At 44.6% G+C, this 12,110-nt stretch overlaps 1 protein-coding gene across 1 annotated transcript in view; it reads right to left on the bottom strand.

The window, feature by feature from the left end:
• The window catches only part of igsf9bb (immunoglobulin superfamily, member 9Bb), a 134,781-nt gene that overhangs the window by 89,094 nt on the left and 33,577 nt on the right, over nucleotides 1-12,110 (bottom strand). The window contains exon 2 of the mRNA XM_061250243.1: nucleotides 3,224-3,415. Within this exon, the coding sequence (XP_061106227.1) occupies nucleotides 3,224-3,415 (192 nt within the window). The remainder of the gene's footprint in view (nucleotides 1-3,223; nucleotides 3,416-12,110) is intronic.

Here is a 12,110-nt window from a genome sequence, read left to right as displayed (position 1 = left end):
AAAGGGGGTTATGAAGGTTCAAAATAAGCATTTCACTTAGCATTCGGAGATTTGAAAAAAAAGCAACACACCCAGACAATCAGCCTATCCAACTCAAATTCTTGCAAGACGCACACAAATTGGCACAAATGTAAAGGGCATCAGTGTCACCATCACTCCGGCCTCCAGTGCCCCATTATCCGCCCAGGCCCGGCCCACAGCTCCCCGTTTCAGCACCGGGCCTACAGGCAGGCCATTGTGTGCATGAGAGGCACGGGTCAAAGCTGCCTCTGGAAGTGGACCAGGGCGATCTGAGCGCGAGTGCTCTCTCGCAGTCAGATAATCTCTGCCCACTGGCTCCCGTGCCCCATAACCACGTCCCCCAAACAAAGAGGCGCTGTGGCAGGCCTGCTGCTCGTTCAGAGGCTTGGTGTCCGGCATCCAGCGGGTGAGGGAACCTCTGACGATACAAAATGGAGTCCACGGATTCCTCCACATTCACAGGAAATCGGGGTCAGGCAATGACGGAAAAAAAACCCTGAAATTTTCATGTCGCTCATGGGCGGGGGGTGCGGGGCCCGCTCTATGCTCGGCTGTGGTGGACGAAGGACGGAAATTTTAAGATGGATGACGGCAGGGAAGTGGACCTCTTGACAGGCTCCTTCTCTTGTGTCTGGCACCCTCACAAGGGTGAACTTGTCTTGCACATGAATGTGGCATTGATTTAGAAAGGGGGAAAACGCGTGCCTGTATTTAAAGCTCATGCACTTGTAATAAGGGAGCCGGCATTGCAGGCATAATGCATTCTGAAGCAGAACTAAGTATCTCGACGCTGGAAAAGAGCATGCAGCTATGTATAGCACAGTACATCCAGAATAACACGAGTGTTATTTGGGTAATGGCTGTGGGAGTTAGGCCTCCTCATGCGGGCTTAAAATTGATTTCTGTTCAGAGTTTGAAATTTGAAACACTTTTGATAATGAAAATGTTTTAAGAGCTAACAGACTGCTCATAATTGCGTATGTTCCTTGCGGTGTTATGTCCTTAACCAGACTGAGTTAATGGCAGCAAATGAAGTCGGCTGAATTACCTACGTGTATTGGCGTCTCAATTGTACATTCCAGATCTTAACTACTTTGTTTAAGTGTACTTCACGAGGCAATCTGATCCGCGGGTGAAGACGAGAGGCAGGAGGTGCAGGTCAAACAGGCAAACGCACTCTGATCTCTCAGCAGCATTAAAACTTCCGACAAGCCCATTTACATTCCCGGAGCGCGTCGTGCATTAAAAATGCACGCCCTGTCCGTCGCGACTTCTACGGTAATTAACCGTCACCGCTTCTTTGGTTTTATAAAAATTGGCACGGTTTTAAATTTGGCATTGTCTCTGCTTCTAATCAACGGAGTACATTTTATAAAGTTAATATGCATACATGCATTATAAAAACACTATTTTCTTCTGTTTTGTATTCTTTTCATTGTAGAGTACTCTAATCAGCTGCCCAGCTATCATTACCCTGCAGTCTGTCTACAGACACCAGATTATGCCAACAAGTACAGTATAATCATTTCATTAGCCCTATTATTTTCACAGCTATTATCTCTCCCTTTGTTGATGTGGCTGTGGTTTCAGCTTCACAGATTTTGCAGCTAACTAGGAATTACTGGATTGCTATATGTTGCGCGAGGAGGGAAGTGGAACAAGGCCCTTCTCCCCACTTGACAATGCTAATTCAATGCTCTCAATCAATCAGACACAGAGGAAGTGGAGAATGCCTTTTTGCTGTGCTCACAGTCCACCTATTCTGTGAAATGAGGGACCCCAAAGCCAATAATTGTTGAAAACATAAATAAAATAAATAATCATAAACCATTAAGTCATAACGTAATTTATTAATATGCACATTAACAGCACATAAATGTGCTAAAAGCAAAAACAATGCACTTTTATGCCACCTGGAAGCATGCCGTAACACATTTACACTGCGCTGTCTTTTATTTTATTTTATTTGCCCTTTATTTATCCTGAGGGAACGAAAGGCAAAGGGCAGGACAGCAGCATTAATTAATTCACAAGATTACACAAAAATATTAAAAATGACAGCGCCATTAAAACAATTATAATTACAATCCTCATTTATTGTTCTGCGAATAACTCGGAAAATGTGCTATCAGGTCAAATTTGATCTGATCCTGTGAAATATCAAATAAATCTAAATGCATGATAATTAAAACCAAGTTCGGAAGACAGGCCAGATATTTTAAAGTGGCAGCTGGTTTGAGCAAAGCTGATATTCGAGGGCGAGGAATAAGTATCTTTTCCAAGAAAAGATTAAAAAAACGGTCTGAGCTCAGGATATGACCCAACGACCTGCAGGTGCGGCAGTTCAGTGTTCAAGCCTCTTGGGGAGGGTTATGAGGTCCGTCTCCTTTCAACAGCTCTTTTAGAAGGGCTGCCTTTCATGTTGACAATAGTGAAAGCGCAGGGTTTGATGTGACAAACAGGGAGAGCAGTGTTTCAGCACTCAGACACTGACTCAGTGGGTTAGGTCTTTATCTGATTCAGACTGCCTCTAATCTAGGGCCCCCGATCAAATAAAATTACTGTTCATTAACTGCATGTGGCACATCAACTTTACGATGGCTCTAGCTAAATGGACAGAGTGAGGACTTCCATGGGAGGGCATTGCAGTACGCATACAAGCTTATGTACAGACGCAATGTCAATTTCAATTAACACCACACTGCTCTTTGACGGTTACCCATGGACACTCGTTTTAAATTATGTATTTACGTTTTCTGTAAAAAATTGTGGGTATTAATCTGACGGAATGTGTTTGGTTGGAATGTGAACTAGGTGATACAGCATGCCCTTATTGGGTGGATTAGCACACAGCACTACTGTTCCTTAGTACTGTTAATGCCTGGGAATGTAAATGTCTTAGAAAGTCTTTATTGAAATATTTGATAAATCGTCAAAATACGAATCTGCTGTGAAGCATTCGTTAGCATTGATCCGAGAAGTGTATTCACAGGGTTAACTCCATTGGCGGAGAGAGCTAAAGGTTTAACAGAAAGCATCACATCAATGTCTACATCTGAGAAGAATATATTCCTAACAAGTGCTCTCTCGGACCATCTGTGAGAGTTGGCACATACACCGGGGGGGGGGGGGGTTAGCGTGAACGACGTAATGCGGAGTCCTGAGACTTCCTGGCGACAGAGAGAAGCTGAGAGCCTCTTACCAGCGTACTCCGGGTCCACATGGGGCGGATAGAAGCGGAAGTTGATGAAGAAGGGGATGGGAACTCCAAACTTGAACCACTCCACCACATAGGGCTGGCCGTTCAGAGGGTGGGCCACGTCACATCCCAAGATCACGCTCTCTCCTGCGCGCGCCGTCACAAACTGTGGCTCCTCTCTGATTCCGTGGGCACCTGGGAAAAGGGGGCATCAAGGAGGGCAACGCTCAGCAAAGCCATGAAGATGCCAATGTATCTTACGTTCAAGCCCATGTATGTGCTTGTGGGCTTGACATGGATAGACGGGACTGTACACTCACATTTTTTGCCCATGTCTAAACACTTCAAGAATGCTTGTTTGACATTACTTATATTCAATAACCTTTGGACCTGACCTCTTTATTTGTTTTTAGTTGCTACTGTAGTTGTTACATAGGAAGCTGGTCCACTGCAGATTCCTAACACATCACACAAAAGGAATAAAACCAATAACCTTCCATTGCCAGAGCCACTGGCCCAGGCCCACACTGCTTCACAGATATGTTGACATACTACTGATGTATGCTAACCGATTGAAACACACTCATTTCACTTGTTAATTCTTGTGTTACTTTAGCATGCAATTTTGATGAGGCCAGCATATTGGGGGAAGAAAATATATACTCTGTGATACAAAAATGCTGTGTTTAATTACAGAAGCACAAAATAGGTGTTCTCTTGAGAAACATAACACATTCTACGTCCGACTGTCCAGAGCTAAACAAGCCTAACAGAACATTTGTTTGGAGCCAGGGTTCCGATTAAATTACCAGAAACCACTCTTCTATTACTCTCCTGACAGTGTACGCAGAATATAAAGTCCATTATTGTGCAAAGAGTGAAGTTTGATGTTTTTTTTAATGGTGTTTTATGGCTGGGAATGCCAGAGCATCAACACAATGCCAGGCTGGTCATTTCACAAGCCCAATGACCCAAGGGCAATTTTTGCTCTGAAAAGCTTCATTACGAGAAACTCACTGGTAAAGTAGCAACAGTCCACACACAAATGCACACACAGACACACACACGAACACGCCCACACATGAACACGCACACACACACATACACACACACACACACGCACACACACATACTGTTCACCTAAGACTAACCTGTCAGAATACTAAAGGTCAATCATTCTGCCTCAGCAGATAACAAATGTCTTTCTGCTCAGATTATGGTGAATATTGGCTCGGCTTTCAGTATCTGTTCCCACCAATCAGAATTCAAAGCACAAGGAAGAGGCCAATCAGACATGCTCATGCAGCACAATATGGGGCATATCAACTCATTGCTCACTGAAGACACGTTCATAGCCCATTATATTAACGGGGTAGGATTATGGTGCATTTAAAATCTGGCCTGTGCTGGAGTGGGTCGATAATAACCGTTGCCGTTAAAGGATGACTACAGAAAGGCAGACCATATAACAATGTCTTGAGCGTGTAGCACAGTGGAGGAAACAGGTCCTCACCAGTTCCAGAAGGTTGCAGGTTTGGCTGCTACGTGGGGAACTGGCAATGATTGCAGCTGAGCTATTGGACTGCAGAGTGAAATGAATCAATGGTTGGCTGCATACATTTTGGAGCAATTCCAACGCACCTACACTGAGTCAATCAGAGCTTTGCAACGCATTTTACCACATCACTCAATTCACATTACATTTCCACTATTCTATGGCATGCTGCTTGATTTTACACAATCTGGATAACTGAATTCTGACACACAAACTACTATAATTTGAAAACAGTCCTTAATGATGTACTGTAGGTCTACTAGACTAGAGCACAGATTGCTTCTATGATTATTTGTAGCAGAGGTAGCTTAAAGACAGAGTTCATACTGTGAGCCAAAGATGCATTATAACACAAATACTGTAGGTCAGTGCTACTCAACTCCACGTCCTGTGGTCTGCAGGCATTTGCTCCTACAGTGCACTACACCAGCTGACTTCACAAATGATTTTACCTGCTTGGTTCAGATAATAAGATAATTAGTGAAATCAGGTGGTGTAGCACACAGCTGAAGCAAATGCCTTCAGACACTGCAGCCCACAGGACGTGGAGTTGAGTAGCGTAGATTGCTGTAGATTGAGTTATATATACTACTCAATCTACTTGACTACAGACCCGCAATCTTTGATAAGTCAGGAGATATTTTTCCGATGCCTGAAACTATTACGTGGGTCCTTGTGTCAAGGTCACAACTAGATAATGAGATGATTAACAACTTAATAACCACTCATGACATGGAATAACCCGGAAAGGGTTCAATTACGGTGAATAAAGATAATTTATAGGGGTATAGGACTAACTGACTGAACCAATCAAAATCAAAGCTCTTCCTTTTTTCCACAGCATGTTCATTATTACATTTTTACACTCTAAATATATACCATAAGTCAGAAAACTTCATTTCCACCTGTTATGCTCATCGTTCCATGCATGTATTAAGAGGATTATATAATTTGATAAATATTTTTTATCAATAAATCTCAACAAATAAATATAAATATATTTTTAATTTTATTATTTATTATTATTATTATTATTATTATTATTACTGCGATGGTGATGATGACGACAGGAGAACAGTGCAAGTGTATACCCCAGACTCCCCCTTCTCATGCTACCTATTGCAGTATCATGTGGTGATTGGCTGCTGGTGACATCATAAGCTGGAAAAACAAGCCCTGGAAGAGATGACCTCATTGTTTATATCAGGGAGAGCAACAAGCGGTAACGAGCGAGGCCCATGTCTGTTCCTCAAGAGATTCCGCAAGGTTTACGACGAAAGACGCCGGGGAAAGGAGGAGGGGCAGTCAACAGCTCGCAGGAACGGGGAGGAAGGCTGCAACCGTTTTCAAACCGCCGTCGTGTTGGATATACCATATCACCCGCTGTCCCATAGAGGGGGCTCGAACGTGCTTTCAGTTGCCATGACAGCAGGCTGGCTGGCTGCGTCACCGTATCTGACTGACTGGAGCGTGCGCTGCGGTTCGCCGAGGCGACAGCGACAAATGGAGGAGCGTCACCCTCGATCCGAGGTTGCGGCGTTGCATAAGTCGCACTGCGTCTGCGTCTGCATGTCATGATGTGCCTTGCGTTTGCACCTCCCCACGTAGACGAGCGAGCCGTCTGCATCTTTAATGAAAAAAAGAAACTAATAGCACCGACTCAATTTACACGATGTGTCGTGCACGGCAACATCCAGGGTTTTGAAATTGAAGGGGTGGAATTGATTAAGATATCCAGGAATCTCTCTCCCTCGTTAGTGGAGGCGAGACAGCGGTCCGGTCACAGCGGACAGAGGCAGGCTCACTGGCTCCAGACAGACTTCCGGGTGGTAACATCTGCGCTAACCCGGGGAGATAGCATTGACGTCTCTCAGCCGGATGTAGAAAAGATTGAGACCCAAGACAGCTCTCTCCAACAAGCAGAGGGGGAAAGGAGGAAGGGGGGGGGGAGCAGAGCAAGTGTGTTAGGATGCTCCCTAGCCAGAGGGAAGACTCTGAAGACTGAGAGGGACATTTTGCTGAGGACTTTGGCAGGAGCATGAGGCTGGAAGGAAAAAAATGAAATTGCTGTGTGATCTTCATGAGGAACACTGCCGACTGTGCTGATTCTGGCTAAGCATACCCAGGCCAACCCCTCAGTCCATTTTTTTGGGCTCAAGAAGACAATAACAAAAACTCCCAAGCACCATAAGGACGGGAGGTGACGAGACACTATATTCATTGGGCACAACCAAATAACTGCAGCAGGGAATATACAAGCCGGCTGGTGGGATGTGTCAGCCCCTACTTCTGAAAAACTTACCACAGCTGTCCAAAAAAATGTGTGAAAATGTCTGGCAGGTTTTCTTGGCCTCGTGTTGAACATAACTATTTCAGTGTGATTACCAAGTAAGAGGCTGGGCAGCTCCTGCTTTGCTGCTGCTGGGTGGTGGGGTCCCCTCTGTAAAAGCTGCTCAGGAATGGGAACCCAGTATTACTGCTGTGTTTAATGTGTCTATTTATGTACCCTGACCCAAAACATCATGTTCTTTTTTGTTTTTTTATCTGGGATATAGGCTGTGTAATAAACATAAAGAGCTTTGATAAGTGAATGATATCTCAGGATCAAGAGAACACATTAGATCCGGCCGGCTTGTTTAAACCCGGTAAGATTCCGGATTCGGACATAAGTTAGTTATCTTATGGAAAAAATGCTGCATAATGGGGTCAATAGAATGCTAAAGATAACCCATCAACAATAACCCATCTCTCCCGCAGAGCTTCTTTTGCCATGACCGGAGGGATAAGACAGTGCCCCGTCTAGACTGCTGCACTCTCCCTTCTTCTGGGCCAAGGCTCGGGCCCCCGAGGCAGCGGCCAACTGGAGCAGTGGCTGCAGGGGTTCCTGGGGCCCTCCCTCTTAAATGACTGCATATGGAGATGATGTCACGCTGGTGATTAAAAACCTTAGGGATGTGGGGGGCTCTGTTCTGCGCTGGCCTGCTTTGAGAGGGTTACTTTAGCGCACATTAACTGGGACAACTGTGACAGCTTTCTGACAGGGTAGAAGGAGGGGACAGGAACTTCTTTTTGGGTTAAGGCCTGGAATACTGCATTGGCCTGCGTGTGATGGGGGCAGGGAGGGGAGGGCTTGGTAAACATTAATAGCAGGGTTCTGGCTTCGAGACTGCAAGCAGCCCAAAAATGATTATACTCACTTAGCGCTGTGTTGTGGGTACCATTTGCTTGTGCTATTTTAAGATCTGTGTTGGGTGGTTTTGGCACCAATTGTTTTCTTGTGCATGGATGAGCCCCACGGTCCAGGAAGGATTAGCCCCTCAGGGAGCAAAATTGGCAGTCCAGTCACCCAGGGTTAGGAAGGGTCATTGGGAGAGATCTGTGCCTCGTGTCTCTCTAGCAACTTCCGATGGTGGATCCTGAGCCAACAAGTCCATCTGCTATGCTGCTCATGAAGAGTCTTCCTCCTCCTCTTCGCTAGTATAACTTGGGTACTATTGAGTCGTACAGTGAGAAGCAAAGCTAGGCATTGCTTGTTTGGAGGAGAGGATGCGCTTGTCGCCTATCTCACAAATCGATGGGAGATTCAAGCATGAAGCCCTGAGGTATTGCCCATTCCAAATTGGGGAGGGCATAAAAAAAAGCTCTGTGGGTAGGCTTGGGTTTGATTGTCACCTGTTTTCAATAGACAATGATAAAGTGATTCAGGTTCCAACCAACCTCCCTTCTAGTTCATCTTGAAAGCTTGGGGAGTGCCCTGCTTTTCCAGTGGTCAAGGGAAAGGGACTTTCACTTCCCCAGATATATCTGTGTAGACTGGTTTTGACATCACAGGGTATCAGCAGGCAGTGCAACCTTTTTAGGAGTGAGACGTTTCTGAGCATGTCGGAGGATTGCATTGCTACACAAGTTCTAGTAGGTACTGCACAAACAACCATAAGCATTGTGGATGGATACAAGGGTGCAGGGATTTAACCGTGCACAGTCTCTGCAAAGCACTGCACTTTTATTGCTCAATTGGTGTGGAGCAGGGATGGTAAAAGAGGAGCAGGCCCGGTTTCCATACAATACGTGCAAGGTCTAGAGGTAGACGATGTACTGCGGAGGGCTTTGGAACACATGCAGTTTGAGATCGCTGAAGAAAACGAATTCATCAACGGTGGCTGAAACTCCCGCACAAGGAACAGCTGGAAGGGTTTACGGGACACAACATGGAGGGCACTTTTTCTGTGTCTATGACTTTGTTCCCATTCTGGAAGCTGTTTTATAAACCCCACTCTTCAAAAGGCTGGAGACCTCCAATGGAGGATTTTACACGGGTGCACTGCCTCCAAACTCATTGCAAACAAATTGAATCTACGTGTTTGTGGAGCGCCCATTCTGTGGCACTGTGGAGGACATTTTCCATTTGTTTTGTGAGCGTTCTCGACTGAGGCCAGCATTTACCGGCATCGAGCAATGTTCAAGTCACAAAAGGCAAACCAAGAGGTTGTATCTCAATGTGGTGGGCTTATATAAAATCAGCATAGATAGCTGAGGTGAAGACTGTTGCTTGAATATGTTCAGAATTTTGTATTTCTTTTTTTGGTTATTTATATATCTATTTGTTTGTTTTATTTTTGCTTTCTGATATATTCAGACGGGTGGGGATTGATAAATAAATTATATGTTAGCAGTATTTTTCATTTTCAATAGTAAACAATATGCAATTAAAAATGTATACTTGCCACACTTGCTAAATACCAAGCCGTCTGTTTTCTGAAGTGCTTGTAGAACCTTTAATTTCAATGACTCAGTCCAGCAGCTTCTAAACATTGGACTCTACCCAGATCCAAGATGACCACCTGGACTTTATCTGCAGTCCACAGCTGAAGCGCTCCCAAATACTTCATTCTATTACAAAGGTAATGAGTGTGATTCCTTTTTAATTCTCCTTTTCCTGCTGTAACCACCTCTTATTGCCTATTTGTTGAGCATCTTACACATAATTTATCCCTATTCTACTCAGATAAACTCTGTTAAGAGTTTAATTAACACTGGACCATTTACTGTCAAAATGCAACGCAGTTACAAAGCTAGCCAATGCACACAGCTCACTTGTAAGTGGGCCAACAGTCTGGCTGAGTTATTGTCTATTTAGAAAAAACGATAGCAGAGAAAAGAACCTGAAACACAAACAAAGCAAGCCTGCGTGGTGGCATAAGAATATCGCTTCTCCCGCTTGACATTTATTGGAGCAATTCAAATTAAGTACCTTCCTCAATGCTTAGAACCAGTGCCCAACCTGGGAGTTAAAACCCATGCTCTCCGTGTTAGAAGCCCAATTCCTTAACCGCTGCTCTACCACTGGTAACCATCTCAAAGGCAGCTGAAAGAGCTTCCTGTCCGTTCCTTCCTGCTCGCTGTCTAGTGATGCTGCACAGGCCCTTTGGAGATGGGAGAGGTGCGGCTTCAGAGCTATTTATTCCTCCCTCGCCGGCTCTCCGATGTCCCTCTCTGTTGTGTTTTCTGACAGCCTTGCTTTTGTAACCCTGCCGTGCTGCAGCCTCTGTTTCTCTGTTCCCTCAACTCGTAGTTTCCAGGCTGAACCTATGTTTAATCTCCCTCCTGTTTCTGCCTCCTGCCCGGGCCTGTGAACACTCCAGTCTGGTCTAGGCCTTCTTGCAAGCTGGCTCTCTTACGTCCAGCCTGCTTCAGCCATGCATTTCTGTTCCTCGCAGAGCACCGGAAACCTGTCTTACACTGAGATCAGGGAGGCTTATCAAATGTGCTGTTTCAGCCCTGAGAACGTCTCTACATACCCTGCTCGCTGCCTTACTGAGAGCCTTACACGAAGTTGCTGCAGCCATAAGCTTTACAGTTTTAATAGCAATTAACGATGCACACTTTTAAACACTTGTTATATACCAAGTCAATCATCTGTTTGCTGGTTGTATAGCCTTTAATTTCAGTCCAGCTGCTTCCAAACATTACACTCAGATCCAAGATGACCACCTAGACTTTATCTGCAGTCAACAGTTGAATACTTCATTTTATTACAAAGGTAATGACTGTGATTCCTTTTTAATTCAATTTTTTAGGCTGTTACAACCTCATATTGCCTATTTGTTGAGCAACTTTCACATCATTGATCCCTATTGCGTACTCAAATAAACTTGGTTAGAGTTGAATTAACACTGGACCTTTTACTGTGTTGTCTGTGGCACAATCAAAATGCAATGCAGTTACAAAGCTAGCCAATGAATACAGATCACCTAAGTAGTGTGTGCAGGCGTGTATTCCTGTGCATGCACAACTCTGCTTGTATTGAGAAGGCAATTTAAAGCACAGAAATTCATATGACCTCTTGCCTCTCCTAAGCAGCTGTACTTCTTGGTTGGAATAATCTTTATAACTTTCAGCTGCATTGGCTTTCAGTTGGTGGCAGTTCAAGACTGCCGAGAAAACCTGAGATATTCCTAGACATTCCACAACTTTCTAGGCGCTCTATTCCATTGTACCATGTCATTACTACAAAAAGAGTTGCAACCCTGTCAAAAAAATAAGAGATTCAAAACAACAGTTCTTTTGAGGCACAGTAATCAGGGGTAAAACAGTTTCTAGCTTTTACTGAAATGACTAAAATAGCAAAAATTGTCTGTGTGAGTAATGTGCGCGCTCTCAAGCAGTGTGCTTACACAATCGGCTGTGGTTGCTTCCTATCGTGCTGCCGCCCAGGTAATTCTGCGCGCAATGTGACAAGTCCTGTGAGACACTTAGAGGAAAATGTTTTTTTGAAGTAGAAGCAGGCTTCTTTTGGACCTTCTTTGGGGAATTTCTATTCAATAAGTTATTCAGAAGAGCACTGAGCTACTGTACCAGCTCATACCTCGGTACGACACAACCTCACTTCTGGACTGGACCGTTATTTTACGACTGCGTGTCAACTATCGTTTTATGCCCACGTTCAATACCCACAGCGCATATATACTCAAGGGGGGACCTACTGCAGTGTCGCCCTGCAAACAATCTCCAGCAACATCCTGCAGGCTCATGACATACAGCTACATACGGCTACAGCAGGAGAGCATACACTTCCCAACGGGCCTGTAAATATCACTGCCGGATCTCACATTAACTTGTCTCCTCAGCATCATCAGAAGGACGAGGGAAGGGCCATTTGCGTAGGCTGCAGTCTGGATTATCTAAAGCAGACGGGTGTCCATTCTAGTTGACATTTTTTCCCCCCTGAATATCAGATGATAGTTTGAATGAGATTGTTACTGTACCCCTAAGCCTAGTGCGCCACGAGAGAAAACAAACATCACCAAGCTTCTACTGGCATTAAGCTGAAAGACT

The sequence above is a fragment of the Conger conger genome, chromosome 7 (genome assembly GCF_963514075.1).
Source record: "Conger conger chromosome 7, fConCon1.1, whole genome shotgun sequence".
NCBI classification, from domain to species: Eukaryota; Metazoa; Chordata; class Actinopteri; order Anguilliformes; family Congridae; genus Conger; species Conger conger.
This window is presented reverse-complemented; position numbering and strand designations above follow the sequence as displayed.